General features: G+C 45.0%; 1 protein-coding gene across 1 annotated transcript in view; it reads left to right on the top strand.

Moving 5' to 3' along the window:
• Positions 1 to 1,000: 1,000 nt before the first annotated feature.
• Dpysl5 (dihydropyrimidinase like 5) overlaps positions 1,001 to 16,423 on the top strand; it is a 44,930-nt gene continuing 29,507 nt past the window's right edge. The window contains exon 1 of the mRNA XM_035448291.1: positions 1,001 to 1,261. Coding sequence (XP_035304182.1) covers positions 1,001 to 1,261 — 261 coding nt within the window. The remainder of the gene's footprint in view (positions 1,262 to 16,423) is intronic.

Genomic DNA, 16,423 nt, shown 5'->3' with positions numbered 1-16,423 from the left:
CTTGGGCGGGTGGCTGGCGTAAAGCACACATGTGGCGATGGGGCTTGGCAGCTTTTGGCGGAAAGATTTATCGTAACAGGGCTACATACTTGAAACTCCAGTACTTGGGAGGTAGATTGGAGGGAACAAAAGTTCTAAGCCAGCCAGGACAACAGAGGGATGTATATATTCAGATAGCATTCTGGAAAGGTAAAAAGTGATGTCTCAGGGCCTGGGGAAATGACTTGGTCAATAAAGTACTTGCTCACAAGCATAGGGGCCTGAGTTCAGTCTCCAGCACCCATGTGGAAAGCTGGGTGTGGTGTTACACCCTGGGGATCCCAGAGCAGGACAGCAGAGACAGGAGAATTCTGGGGCTTGCTGACCAGCCAGCCTAGCATAATTGGGAAGCTCTGAGACCAGGACAAAGATCTGGTCAAGAAACACAGCAAATGGAGTTGGAGAGATGTCTCAACTGTTAAAAGTCCTAGCTATTCTTCAAGAGGACCAGGGTTTGATTCCTAGAATCCATATGGTGTTTCACAACTATCCTACAACCCTCTTCTGACCTCCTTGGGCCCCAGGCACACACATGGCACACATACATATATGTAGGAAAAAATTCATACACATAAAAAAATAAACCTAAAAAGAAATTCTGTTAGGAAGGGAAGACAGTGAGCAATGCCTGGGGTGTAACACCTAAGGTTGACCTCCACAAGTGTTTACACCCATGCATGTGTATACACTCTTACACATCTTACATAGCCCAGCCACCCCAGCTTCTATATTAATGCCATTGTGTATGATTGCCAGTAAAAACCCACGTTGAGATCCGGGAAAGGCTTGTGATGGAAGCTTCTTGTAAGACCAGTTTTTTTTTTTTTTTTTTTTTTTTTCAAGCTCTCCATCTCTATTCCTGTGAAATTGAGCTCTGAGAGGAAGGGGTGGGCTTCAGTGACTCTGAGGTGTGACTGAGTGAAGTGGCCTTAACCAGAGTCCACTTACCTTCCCTAGGAACATGCTTGCCAATTCAGCCAGTGTGCGGATCCTCATCAAGGGGGGCAAGGTGGTGAACGACGACTGCACCCACGAGGCAGATGTCTACATTGAGAATGGCATCATCCAGCAGGTGGGCCGTGAGCTCATGATCCCCGGAGGGGCCAAGGTGATTGATGCCACCGGGAAACTGGTGATCCCTGGAGGGATTGACACCAGCACCCACTTCCACCAGACCTTCATGAACGCCACATGCGTGGACGACTTCTACCATGGCACCAAGGTAATACTCCTCTGTGCCCCAAAGTTACTTTCTCTTTGGTGCTTTATCCTGTTTCTGGGACTGCTTCAGATGAGTCACATGTGAGCCAACACTTCCCATGGCTGGAGAGGTGGCTCAGAGGTCAAGAGCACTGGCTGCTCTTCCAGAGGTCCTGTCTCAGCAGAGTTCAATTCCCAGCAGCCACATGGTGGCTCCCAAACCATCTATAATGAGATCTGGTGCCCTCTTCTGGCCTGCAAGCATACATGCAGGCTGAGCACTGTATACTTAGTAAATAAATAAATCTTTTTAAAAAAGTTTCTCTAGGGGTCGATTGGGGGCAATTAGACTAGGGGTTTCAGCTAAACATCCTACATCATTTAAAAGGAAGTGTTTAGTTCTGCTTTGATGACTGGATCGCCCATATGCAAAGCCAGGAGCTGACTTTACTTTTATATTGCTGTGTCACAGAACACAGACTTAGGAGGAAGGTGAGAATCAGCTAGTGTTTGTTCTGTCGATTGGTAGACTCAATGGTAAACTAGATTACGTCACCAATGTCTGTGACAGATTGTAAAGTCACCTCTAGCTGTTTTGAATAAACAGAAACTATGAACGATACATAGCTATCTTCTGTAATCCTCTCCTAATTGTTGTTTCTGAGACAGGATTTTACTATGTAACCCTGGCTATCCTGGAACTCACTCTGTAGATCAGGCTGGCCTTGAACTCACAGAGATCCACCTGCCTCTGCTTCCTGAGTGCTGGGATTAAAGGTATGCCCCACCATGCCCTGCCTCTTTTTGTTTTTTGAGACAGGGTCTCATTCTGTAGCTTAAGCTGGCCTCTAACTCAAGACAATCCTCTGGCCTTATCCTTTCAAGTTCACTGTTCTTTGAGTCAGCTTGGACAGTAGTAGTGAGTACTCTTTTCCGTGTGAGTGTCTCAGGCAGAGTTCATCACCTGGACAGCTGGGTGTGAGCTACCGTGCATTCCCAAACACAAAATCTAAAAATCCAGACTTGTGAGACAGGTAAGTCAAAAGAAAACTGTGTTTTGCCAAAACAAATAAATAAATAAATAAATAAGATCCCCAAGTGGATGGATCCCCGGTCATTGCTGCCATTCCTCGTCTTTGTAATGAACTGTCTGTCACATGCCAGCCTCTCCCTAGACATCAGATCATGGTCTAGCGGAGGGTAGGACCTAGTCCGACTCCTCTGCTCCCCCAGAGCCTGTGCCTGCAGATATTTGCCCAGTGAGTAAGTGAACTTTGCTTGTTGATGTGGGTCTCTAGCAGGTGTCAGAGTCAGCCCAGCCTCTGCGCTGAGATAAGTAAGATGTTTCCTGGCTCTGAGGACTGTCACAGTCTGAGGAAGTAAAGGCCTTCTCCTCTAACTCTGCCGGCATTCTGCAGGTGATGTTTTACTGGTGAGATAGGAAACCCCATCCTCATAAACCTGGGGTCTTTTTGCAGGTTGCTGTGGTGGCACTTGGGCTTTCCTTAAAGTGAGTAAGTATATCTGGTCACCACCCTGAGAACCAAGGCCAGGCCTATTTTGTTTGTGGTTATTTTCTTTCTTTTCAGTTTTTCAAGGCAGGGCCTCTCTGGGTAGCTCTGGTTGTCCTGGGATCTCTCTGTAGACCAGGCTGGCCTTGAACTCAGAGATCCACCTGCTTCTTCCTCCTGAGTTCTGGGATTAAAAGCATGTGCCACCACCCAGCTGTTTGTGGTTATTTCCATTAATAATTTTATTAAGACACTGTGTACACACAGAGGTGAACATGGGCACCTAGAGTCGTCACACCTGAACATGCTCTTGTCACCAGCTCCTCTTCAATGGACCAAGACCCAGAAGCCCTGCCCAGTCTCCATCAAGGATAACCACCATCCTGACTTCAAATACTACAGATTTGTTAATGTAACAGTGAGGTATTATTCACAAATCATATAATTCACTAAATAAAGTATACAAGGGGGTGAGGACACATCTGGAATGCCTGAACTTGAGGAATGGAACTGGGAGGATTGTTGAAAACTTGAGGCCAGACTGGGCTGCACAGAATTGGGTCAGCCAGGGCTACGTGGGAAATGTCTCAAAATGAATAAGTAGATAAACTAAAGCAGTTGAGCCATTGGTTTTTAGTGTACTTGGTATAGATTGGTTTTGAGTGTTTACCTGAGGTTCTTTATGTAAATGAAATGCAGTAGTTCTTTCACTCAAAACTTCTTGCAAGTTGTTGCATGTTGTTGCCTGTTGGGTGTCCTGGCTTTGTGGCAGTGCACATAGAACATCTGGTTCTACCGTACTGTTGCTGAGATGTTTCTGTGGCTGTCTTTTGGCAGGCATATTTGTACACAGTGCTGTGCATATCCCTGGGGATGTAACTGCCAGGCCAGGGTATGTTTCACAGACACGTTCAGCACTTGTAGATTCTGCCCAATAGCTTCCAAACTGGTTAGGCCAATTTCAATCCTAGCAGGTAGTGTAGAAGGCATAGTGATTAACACTGACATGACTGATAAGCAGTCCAGTCAGTCTTGGGGCCCATTCTGTATGTGCTCAGGCCTTGAACCCAAAATTATAGCTTGTTGGTTGCTGCCTCTGCTTTGGGAGACCTCTCATCCTGAGTGGGATGCCACCCTGTCACTGCACTTTCTCCCAGCCTTGGAGAGGTCAGAGTGCCCTTCTCTGTCCTCTTTTCCATGCTGGCTATGGCCAGGGCCTCATTAGCCAGGAGAGACAGGTTTTCCCCTGAGAGCCTCCAGCTCTTTATAACCGATCAAGAGTTCTGTGCATTACTCTCTGTGCAAGGTGGAAGGGAACCCTTGATCTTTTCCAGTCTGCTCATCCATTAGGACAGAAAATACCAAAAGAATATCCAAAGGCCCCTGTGGGATTAAAGGCCCCAGTTCTGCAGGTGTGGGCTGCTGCAGACACCCCCACTCTGTGTAATGCATTGTTGGAATTTAAATGGAAGATCCTCCTCTGCCAAGCCATCCTGGTTCCTGGTGACAGTGACACCTAAGTGGATTGTGTGTGTGTGTGTGTGTGTGTGTGTGTGTGTGTGTGTGTGTGTGTGTGGTGTGTGTGCACGTGTGCATGCATGTCTATGTGTCTGTGTGGTATGCATGTAGGGCTAAGAGGACAACTTGTAATTGGTTCTCTCGGTTACATGGGTTCCAGGGAGGGTACTTATGTTGCCAAGATTGCATGGCAAATACCTTCCCCTGCTGACCCAGCTCACTGGCCTCTAAATGAATTTTTTCAATCCATCTCCTAAGCAAGCCTCTATGCCCCAGCCTTCCTATTGTCCACCATTTAGGTAACAAAGCCCCTAACCTTCTCAGAAGTTCTGTCTCAAGTCTCCCAAGAAGGAACTACTTCCCCGAGGTCTCCTTCACTGACCTCTATATCTTCTCTCCAGCTGCTGCTCCTACAGCAAACATTCCGATTCTCCGTCTCAACTAGACCCTGGTAGAAGAACTGCTTCCCTGTTGACACTGACTGCCGGGGGTAGAGGTGGAGGACTGTGGGTTTAATTGTGACAATGTGGCCTTCATGCAAAGGTTGTACACTCCGGATAAATGGCCATCCATCTGTTTAGCATGACCAGGAAAGACTCATTGACTCTAAGGATAGATGTGGGTTTATAATAGAATCACAGTCCAGAGGAAAAGCTGTGATTGGCCAACAGAGTAGGAGGGATCAAGTTGCATCTTTTCCTGCCTGTTTGGCAGACCCACTTGGGTCTTGAACCTTGCACCCCCAGTGCATGGCCTCCTCAAAACATGCATGCATGATGTTTGGAGACCAGCAGGCCCGGGAGAGAAAAATAGTTGAAAGCCTGGCTTTGCTGGGAACATCTGGGTGTCCATTGTGCTGAGTCTGAAGGGAATTGTCTCCAGCACGATAGCAAGCCAGTGGCAGGCTCTGCCTTGCTCTTCTACTCAGGGCTCCACCACTTGGCTCACTATTATCCTGCCTGCTCTAGGCACCACCTCCCCCACACCACTCCAACCTACAGGCTTCCCCTCAAGCAGGACCAACTACTTGCAATAGCCCAGATTCCATTCCTGAAGGCTGTTTCTCACCGTGGGGAGGCAGATGTAGGGAAAGAAACATCCAGCGACGCACTAGTGTTGGCTAAGGGTAGGAGTGTCCTCTTTGTGGGTACCTTATATTGTGCCACCAAGAACAGTCATATGGACACCTAACTGCTGTCAGTCAGTAGCTCTCATGTCCAGGTAAAATAATCAGTATCAGTTACCTTATTTTTTTAAAAAATGTGCGTGTGGTGTGTGTGTGTGTGTGTGTGTGTGTGTGTGTGTGTGTGTGTGTGTGTGTGTGTGTGTTACCTACATGCATATCTGTGGGTCCTCTGGAACAAGAGTTAAAAGATTGTGGTGTACTGTTGTGTGGGTACTGGAAATTGAACCTGGGTCCTCTGGAAGAGCATCCTGTGTTCTTAATTCCCCAGTCCAAAATCCATATTTTAAAACTATAGACACCAGCTTCGTCACTAACATGCTGATAGATGGGCAGATGTGCACTGCTGTCAGAAGTTTGCTGTGTGCCTCTCATGCTTCCCCAAAAACTATTGTAAGAACCTCGGCCTAGGCAGGCCGATGGTTGTCAGTCCTTGGAAGCAACTTCCATTAGAACCATTTGGGGAATATTTTTGTTAGTTGCTTGGTTGGTTGGTTGGTTGGTTTTCTGAGACAGGGTTTCTCTGTGTAGCTTTGGAGTCTATTCTGGCACTAGCTCTGTAGATCAGGCTGGCCTTGAACTCACAGAGATCCACCTGCCTCTGCCTCCTGAGTGCTGGGATTAAATAAAGGCTTCTGCCACCACCACCCAGCTGAGAACCATTTGGGGAGGTTTTTTGTTTGGTTGGTTTTGATTTTTTTTTTTATGATTTTTCAAAGAGACAGGGTTTCTCTGTGACTTTGGAGTCTGTCCTGGAACTCGCTCTTGTAGACCAGGCTGGTCCCAAACTCACAGAGATCCTCCTGCCTCTGCCTCCCCGAGTGCTGGGATTAAAGGCGTGCGCCACCAATGCCCGGCCACTTGGGGAGTTTTTAACAGATGCCAGTATTTGGTCATAGCCCAGACCAATTAAGTCAGGTCTTCCCCCTCCCTCATTTGAATTTTTCAAGGTACCCTGGTGATTTTAACCACTGTCAGGAAGACTGTTTGGGGACTTTCTTAGCTGTTTGGAATGGCACTGTGCCTTGGCTATGCTATATGCCCATCTGACTGGCCCTCGCCTTAAGTGCCAAGGCTGACAGCTGAATTCCATTTGATAGCATAGCCTGCCTGCCAATCTTATTTGCATCTGTTTTTCCACTCACATTCCAGGCTCCTACACATGGGCTCCCAAACCCTAACCTAAGCCTGCCCTATACTTTCTGAGTGCCCCAGGTACAGTATTTTACCTCTCTGTATGTTCTCTGCAGAGATCGTCATAGAGAAGTGGGCAGCTGGCTAGAGTAGTCATCAAACCAAATACTGGCCGAGACTGACCCACTTCTTGGAGGTCCCAGAGACGACCTCCTTCCTGTGCCAAGGGCTGTCTGGTCACAGAGACTGTCTCCCATGCAAAAGTCAGCATCAAGAGGTTTTTTATGGTTAGCCTAGGGGGAAGTGTGCTTGTCAGGTATGGGACAGGCCTGGGGGCTGTTAAGTGGCATAGACTAAAAGAGATGTCATATTCTGCCCCCGATAGAGGGTCCTCACCCTTCCTTTCCATCCACTACAGAGGAGCCTATCTGGCAGGGTCCTGAGATACGCTAGGCTCTAACGTGTAAATGAACTCCCTTCAGTGTTCAGCCTTGCCAACATCCTTCCCAAGGAACCCATTTACCCTGGGAGGCTGGTGGTGCCTCTGAAGATTGCTCTCATTAAAGTAAACCTTTTAAATGGCTGCTTATTGCCTTTCTTCTTTTGCCTCAACCCCCAGTTTCTGTCTAATTCTGGCTAAAATAATGTTTCTAGTCTGTAAATACTGCAGTAACCTTGCCTGTGGGAATCCAGACTTATGTGGTCTTCTTTATTAATTGATGTTCCTAAGTTCACATATTTCCTCATTCCCATGCAAGCTGGGAGAGACCTTTGAAGTCATGTAACTCCATTCCCCGTTGACATGAGACTGAGACAGAACTTTACCACACACACACATACACACACACACACACACACACACACACACACACACCTGCCTGGTCCCAAGGCTAATTGGATCAGAACACAGGTTTCTCAGAAATAGGGTTTTTTTGTTTGTTTGTTGTTTTTTGTTTGTTTGTTTGTTTGTTTTGAGACAGGGTCTCACTATGTAACCCTGGCTGTCTTGGAACTCATTATGTAAACCAGGCTGGCCTTGAACTAATAGAGATCCACCTGCCTGTGCCTCCTGAGTGCTGGGATTAAAGGCGTGCACCACTACACCTGGTAGAATTAGGTCTTTTTTTCACTAACTCTCTCAGGGACTCCTTAAACCAGTGGTTCTCAGCCTGTGGGTTGTGACCCCTGTGACGTCAAACTACTCTTTCACGTGGGTTACATGTCATCAGATATCCTGCATATTAGATATCTACATTTCTATTCATACCAGTAGCAAATTTACAGTTATGAAGTAGCAATGAAATAATTTCATGGTTGGGGGTCACTACAACATGAGAAACTGTGTTAGGTGCAGCATTAGGAAGGTTGAGAGCCACTGCATTAAATAATCACCTATTTGTACAATCTTATGACCTCTTATACAACCTCATGACCTCTTGTATAACCTTATGACCCCTTGTACAATCTTATGACCTTTTGTACAACCTTATGACCTCTTAGTTGACCACAACAAATAATTTTCTTGCCACTCCCTGCATTTAAGTTGTTTGGACCAGATAAGAATGTCACAGAATTGGCACACCAGACAGAGCTGTTGAGTCCTCCACTCACCCAAGATGGCAACCTGATCTATCTCTGTGTAGACAGTGATGTGGATGTCAGCACTTTGGGGCAAGAGAATTCACACCATTATAAATGGTGCTTTGGGATGTTAATGAGGTGGTATGCAACAAATACTTCAGCCTTTGAGATCCTCCAAGTAGGGTCTGCTTCTTCAACCCTAGGCCATCTTCCAGTCTCTTTGGTTCCCTGAGAAAAGATCCATTCACTTTGGCTTCACTATGGAAGTGTTCTATGATCTTTTCTTTAAAGATTTATTCTTTGTATATGTGTGTCCGTGTGTATATGCACGTGTGTGGTGCTCACCGAGGATAAAGAGAACACAGGATCCCCTGCACTGGCGTTCCAGCTACCGGATGTGGGTGCTGGGGTCTGAATGCATTCTCTGCTAATGGGCAAGCACTCTTAATAGCTGAGCTGTCTCTTCAGCCCCTCTTCTGCCCTCCTGAATACCCTTGCTGCCTATGTCTCCAGCTCTGCCACCCTGGTGCCTTCACCAGCCTTCTTTGGGCGGCGTCCCTTATTTCTCAGCTTGTTTGCCTGGTTCTGCTGCTGCCATACCATGCCTGCCACCTTTCTAGCCTGGCTGCTCTGGGTAGGATCAGCATAGCTCATCTTTCCACTTTGCTCTCTAGGTCATCCACAGTTGAACACAGAGAATTCTGTGAGTGCTTCATGGTAGACTCTCCCTTCTGAGGCACCTGGGAGAAACTCCTTCCCCCTCCCTGGTGGTGCCTAGTCCACTTGCAAGGGGTATGTTAATTTTCTGTGTAACTAATTACTGTATTCGTTGTAATTCACAATAGGCATTTATTAGCTGTTTAGTAGGTTGGAGATGTGGGCACAGGTCCTCTGCCACCCACAGTCCCACAAGCTATCATCAAGGTGTCATTGGAGTTTAGGGTGCTCTTATGCTATCGGTAGAATTCCATTTCGTGCAGTTAGAGAAGGCTGAGGTCCCTGTCCTTTTTGGCTCTTAGCCAAAGGCTTATCTCAGTTCCTCAGAGGCTTCCCGAACTGCCTTGCCTCACACTCCACTCTATCTTTGAAGCCACTCTCGTCTTAAATCCCCCTCTGCCATCAAATCCTTAGCCAGAATCTCGCCCATCAAGATAAGCGCTGACCTAGGATAGGCTCACCTGGTGAGCCGAGGTCCACTTGAAGAGTTGGCTTCCTTTCTGTGCTGTCTTCTTCTCTGAGACCCTTCCTTCTCTGCAGAAGGGTGTGTGTGCCGGGGTGTGTGTCACTGTGAGTTCAGTTATAATTTTTCCTGCCACGGGGCATTGCATACACAGTCACAGCCATTCTATTGTCATGCTGCCCCTCCACTCACCGGTTTTGTTAACTACTTAAACTTTCTTAAGATTCTATCCTTGGGCTGGGGAGATGGCACGGTGGACAAAGTATGAGGACCTCAGTTTGATCCTCTATACCCACGTGAAACCTAAGCACAGCAGCACAAATTTGTAACCCCAATGCGGGGGGTTAGTCAAATGGACCCTGAGAGGTTGCTGGCCAGCCAGTCTATCCATAAGGGCAAGTTCCAGGTTCAGTGAGAGACCCTGTCTCAAAAAATGATGTAGAGAGCAATAAAGACAGACACCCAGAATCAACCTCTGGCCTCCACATGGAGAGCACACTGGTACATACACTAATGTGCACATGCATTCAACACACAGAAATAAGTAGATAAAAGGTTGCACAAATACATTTCAAAATTAGATTTATTCATTCGTCGATTCTGGATCTTTTGGCTAAGATCAAGTGAAGACTTATTCATGTTTTCGTGTGCGAGGGTTTTGCCTATATGTTTATTTGAGCATGGTGTGCATGCTTAGTGCCCTAGGAGGTCATTGAATCCCCTGGAACTAGAGTTGCAGATGGTTGTGAGACACCAGGTGAATGCTGGGAATAGAACTCCCATCCTCTGCAAAAGCAATCAGTACATTTAACCACTGGGCCAGCTCTCCAGTCCCTAATATATACACGTTTTTTTAAATTAAAAGTCACCTCAGCCCCCTTTATCAGCGGCCCTCCCTCTTCTTGACCACATCCCAGCTTCAGTTACTGCTGTAGCTCAATTGCTGCTGTGGCTGCCCTCTTATCTGCAGCCTTGAGTTTTGATTTCTAGATCTTCACTCGGAATACCACACATCTGACCCCTCGTGGCCAAGCTGCTCCCAGCCTATCTGTGGCACCCTTCCTCAGTACCCCAGTGTCACACTTCGTTCATTTCCTACAGTGAATTCCATCCCAACCTTGCCATCCTGGCCTTTGAGATTGCTCCTGAGTTAAGTTTGTCTCTCAGGCAGCTAGAAGACTCTGAGGACCAGAGACCATGGTTTATGTTTGGTCTGTGATTGCCCAAAGACTCACACAACTCTCCTCACACAACAGACACCAACACAACAGCTGTCAGTCAGTGTAGATGTTAGGAGTAGAGCCAGGCGCACTGCCCAAGCTTGAACGTCAGCCCCACCTTCACAGACTGTGTGGTTTACACAAGTTAATGTTTCCTGGTCGCTTGATTTCTTATCTGGAAAACAGAGATTAATGGCCCTTCATTTATGTTTATTGAATTATTATTGTGAAGAACTTAAAACAGCACTTGATGCTTATTAAGTATTGAATACTCATTTGTTAAATGCATATATTGATCATGTTGACCGAAGGCAGAGCCTTGAAAACTCACTTATGGCTGGGCAGTGGTGATGCACACATTTAATCCCAGCACTCAGGAGGCAGAGGCAGGAGGATCTCTCAGTTTGAAGCCAGTCTAGTCTACAGAGTGAGTTCCAGTGACAGCCAGGGCTACACAGAGAAACCCTGTCTCAAAAAGATTTAAAAAAAAATGAAAAAAAAGAAAGAAAACCCACTTATGGTGTGTTCTCTCACGTGCATAGGCATGAAAACTGTCGGTCAGAAACTGAAAAAAAAAATGTATTCCATTACTACTTTTAGGGTACCTTGCTTTAACAAAACCTTGCTGGCAATTTTCAGTCTGCCTGCACATTGATTGGCAGTCCAAAATGTAGAAAGTCCAGGTTGGTCCTTCATAGAACAAGTGTGAGGGAGATCCATCGTTTCTTATATTTTTGGTTGTGAGCCTAGCCTTTACTAGCTGAGCCATCTCTCCAGCCCAAACTGTCATTTCTTGTTTCAATTGTTATGTCTGTGATTGAAAATAACCTCCTTTACTGACCTCCTCCCTACTTGCAGAATAAAAGGCGTTTGAAAAGAATTTATCAATATAGAGAGATCTCTGCACTTTGAAATCTGGGCATCAGAGTAGAACTTAACATACCCATGTGCATCTTACAGAGCTTCCAGACCCATGACAAGAAGCTCTGTGCTTTCCATATAGCCTCAGAGATTTAAAAAGAAGAGCCGGTGAGATGGCTCAACCTGTAAAAGTGCTTGCTGCTAGAGTTCAATCCCTGAGACCCACAAGGCAGAAGAAAGAGAATTGACTCCCAAAAGTTGTCTTCTCACCTCCATGCATGTGCCATGACACTGCACTCGCACGCATGCACGCACTCATGCACGCGCACACACACACAAATAAATACAATTTTTAAAACTTAAAGAGAAGAAAATTTTGTGTCTACTCCAGTGATTACTATTGCATATAAGTGATGCTGTTTCTTATTTATTCTTTTTAAAGCCTTTATAATTTAACTCTTTGTTAATAAATATTTTTAGTATTTCAAAGAGATTTTATGGGCTGTGTGTGTTGTGTCTGTGGCATGTGTGTGCATACACACATGTGGATTTTATGGGCTGTGTGTGTTGTGCTGTGGTATGTGTGTGCATACACATGTGTGGATACGTGTGTTCATGTGTATTCATGTGCATACACCCATTTCTGTGCATTTGGAGGCTAGAGGAGAATGCCAAGTGCCTTCCTCTATTGTTCTCCGTCTTATTCCCTTGAGACAGGGTCTCTCTTTGCACCAGACGCTAACTTTTGTCTAGGCTGACTATACAGCAAGGTCCCAGGGTCCACCTGTCTCCACTTCCTACCCCTAGGATTATAGGCACATACAGCTATGCCTGGGTCTTACATTGGTGCTAGGTTTTGAACTAAGGTCCACATGTTTGCATATGAACCCACCGCCCTGATTTCTCAAAAATATTAAAATGGACTTGTGCAAAACTTCGGAAGCACTTAGTTGCGGATTTCTGCCCTCCCAAGCCTTGCTAAGGTTACCTTTGAAATTGCCATCTTCCTGTATTGAGCATGCAGTGCAAGTCTTAGGATGGCCATTCAGTAAACACCGAATCTGCCCCCTGGGAGGTCCCAGCCCTGCAGCCAGCTGCATTGTCTTCTCCTTTAGAACCCTGTTATTTAAAGGCTAAGACTGTAGTTCATTTGTTAAAATACTTATCTACAAGCCTGTAGCCCTTGGGTTCAATCCTGATAACCACTTAAATTGGCCATCGTGGGCAATGCCTACAGTCCAAGCACATGGGAGACAGAGGCAGAAAGATCCAGTAATTCAAGATCAGCTTCAGCTCCGGAGCTGGTTTGAAGCCAACTGGGCTACATGAGACTCCGACTCACAAACAACAATGACAAGGAAATCCTAAAAGCTAGATGATGCTTACCTAATGACTACACAAGATAAAGGTGTGGTCTAATGACAGGAACAACTTTCTCGCTGACCAGTACTTAGCTCTTCTGTAAACTCTGCTCTCACACCGCTGGGCATCCTTGTGGTCACACATGTACACACACAATTATAAAGCTAGAAGATGAAATGGGAAGTAAATTAATTCAACCTCTAGCCATAAATTGCTTTTCCTGTTTAGATTTAAGTACCATAGTATTTTCAATTAATATTTAAGAATTTAAACAAAGCTTGTTGTCTTTGTTTAAGTATTGGTGAGCTCTATCCTTGGGGAGAGCATGAATACAAAGTAACGGTTATGATCAGATACTTGGGACTCCCCTCTCCCTTTTTCCATCAATTTTTTTTAAAGATTTTATTTATTTATTATGTATACAGCATTTTGCTTCCAAGTATATCTGCACACCAGAAGAGGACACCAGATCTCATAAAGGATGGTTGTGAGCCACCATGTGGTTGCTGGGAATTGAACTCAGGACCTCTGGAAGAGCAGCCAATGCTCTTAACCTCTGAGCCACCTCTCCAGCCCCAAAGCTACACATTTTAAAACATACAGTTTAGTACCTCTTGATATATATATATATATATATATATATATATATATACTGGCATTACCTCCCAGTTAATATAAGAAACATATGTCATCCCCTCCTAGAGTTTCTGTGTATTTTTGTAGTCTTTCCAACTGCTTCTGACGTCTCCTGCCCGAGGTGACCACTGACCTTTCTCCTGTTGATATGTGTTAGTTTGTATTTCCCAGCATTTCTGTATAAATAGAATGATAAAAACATGTATCCTTACTCTCCCCCTTTCTTACCTTCTTTCTGACTTCTCACTATTAAGTTTGCTGCTATGGCAGAAGATGCTGCTATGAACACCACATCTATGTGTTCATATGGACATGAGCTAACATTTCCCTTTGGAAAGTACTGAGCAGTGAATGTCTCAGTCACACTGTGGGTGTATGTTTGGCTTTTTAGGAAATCATCAAACTGGTTCCCACGCTGATTGCAACAGTTTATGTTTCTCCCAGCAGATGCTCTGTCTCTTTGCAGTCACTCGTTATGGTCCGTTTGTTGAATTTTAGCCATTCTAATATGTGGTTCGAATCGTTGTACTATTAATTTGCATTTCCCTAATGATTGTGACTGAATATTTTTCCCCTCTCATCTGCCTGCGTGTATGTTTGGTGAAGTGTCTGACGCCTTTTGCAAATTTTTATTGCTGTTATTGGAGCATGATTCTTAGCAGGCTCCAAGAGATGTTTATGTAGTCCAGTCCTTTGTTGGATATATGGTTTGTAAATATTTTCCTCCAATTGCTTACTTAATTTTAACAATGGCTTTCATTTAATTTATTTATTGTGTATGTGTAAATGCAAGCACACAATTACCACAACACTCACATGCAAGCCAGAGGACAACTTTGGGTGCTTTCTGCCCTTGCCTTCTATCTTGTTTGAGATAATCTCACTTATAGCCCTGGCTGGGCTCCAACTCACTCATAGACCAGATTGGCTTGGATTACCTTAGCCTTAGAGATGCTGGGGTTAAAGGTGTTTGCCACCACAGCTGGATAACAAGAGTTTCTTTTGTTTCTGCTGCATCTACTGAGCAGCTGGCCCTGAACTTATGCGGAATCGACTCCCATTTTCCCAGGCCAGAAGGTTACCTGACTTTTATGTGGGTCCCAGGGATTCAAACTCAGTTCCTCATGCTTGCACAGCAAGCACTTTTTCCTCACTGGGCCATCTTCTAGGCCCTTCAACAATGACTTTTAAAGAGCAAAAGTTTTTTTTTTATTTTTATTTTGAAGTTCTATATGTTTCTTTTCTTTTTTTTTTCATCTTCATTTCTTTGTTGTAGAATCAAGTTTTTTTTTTCTTTTCTTTTTTTGAGGGGAGGGAGTTTCAAGACAGGGTTTCTCCGCGGCTTTGGAGGCTGTCCTGGAACTAGCTCTTGTAGACCATGCTGGTCTCAAACTCACAGAGATCCTCCTGCCTCTGCCTCCCAAGTAGAATCAAGTTTTTATAAAATCCACAGTCAGTAAGATTTCCTTCTGTATTTTTTAATGTGTTGTTTTTATTTTATGGTATGGGTGTTTTCCCTGTGTCTTAGTTAGGGTTTCTATTGCTGTGAAGAGACACCATGACCACGGCAACTCTTATAAAGGAAACATTTAATTGGGGTGGCTTGCTTACAGTTCAGAGGTTCTATTATCATCATGACAGGGAGGCACACATGGTGGTGCTGGAGCTGAGGCTGCTATATTTTGCAGGCAACAGGAAGTTGACTGAGACACTGAGCAGTATCCTGAGTGCAGGAAATCCCAAAGTCTGCCCCTGCAGTGACACACTTTCCTCAAAAAGGCCATGCTCACTCCAACAAAGCCACACCTCCTAATAGTGCCACTCCCTATGAGGTCATGGGGGCCAATTACATTCAAACCACCACACCTTGCATGTATATATGTGCACCACGTTCATGCCTGGTGCTCAGGGAATCTGGAAAAAGACATCAGATGCCCTGAGACTGGAGTTACAGATGGGTGTAAAGCCACCATGTGGGTGCTGGCAATTGAACCCACTAGGTCCACTGGAAGAGCAGCCAGTGCTTAACAGTTGAGCCATGTCTCCAACCCTCCTCTGTTTTCTTTTAGTCTATTTTCTGCTGCTTGAACTAAATGCCACCACATGGCAAGCAGTTGCGCAGGACAGACCATTCTGGCTCTTTTTAAATAGCCACTGTTGGGGCTGGAGAGATGGCTCAGAAGTTAAGAGCACTGACTGCTCCTTCAGAGGTCCTGAGTTCAATTCCCAGCAACCACATGGTGGCTCACACACATCTGTAGTGAGATCTGGTGCTCTCTTTTGGTATGTATGCATACATGCAGGTAGAGCACTGTATAATAAATAAAGCTTTTAAAAAAAGAATCTTCCTCTTGTTTAAAAAATAAATAATTAAGTAAATAAACAAAAATAAAAAGCCACTGTTGTCTACATGGGGGTCCTAACTGCATGACTCCATTTAGTCCTAATGGATTTCCCTCTGAAACCATCAGCATAAGAATTTAGAGATTATACTTGGAACACATGAACTTTTCTTGCTTGTCCTGGGAGACAGGGTTTTGGGTATACAGCACAGGCTGGCTTTGAACTCTCAATCTTCCTGTCTCTGCTTCCAAGCAGGCATGCACTGCTGTATCTGGCCAGCATGTGACTTTGGAGAGACATATTCAAGTCATTACAGTTTTCTTCTATAATTTTAGCCTCAAATAAGTAGGTCTGTGGCCATTTAAAGTTATTTTTCTGCATAGCACACAGTAAGGTGCTGTTCAGTTTTCTTATATATAGTATCAAGATACCCCAGCATCATTTAGGTAAAAGATTATAGATATGGGGGGCTATCTCTGGGGACGTTTTCTTATTTGTTTTTGGTCTGTTCCTTCATGAATTTGTGTCTCTACACCAGACTCACACACTTGATTATTGCAGCTTTATGTAAGTTCTTCAGAGCAGGTCTCACTAAACCTTACAACTCCGACCCTCTTTGCCCATCCATGTACATACAAGCTGCCATTTTTTATTG

This window comes from Cricetulus griseus, chromosome 7 (assembly GCF_003668045.3).
Source record: "Cricetulus griseus strain 17A/GY chromosome 7, alternate assembly CriGri-PICRH-1.0, whole genome shotgun sequence".
NCBI lineage: Eukaryota > Metazoa > Chordata > Mammalia > Rodentia > Cricetidae > Cricetulus > Cricetulus griseus.
The sequence above is the reverse complement of the archived record's forward strand: the minus strand, read 5'-3'. Positions and strand labels throughout refer to the sequence as shown.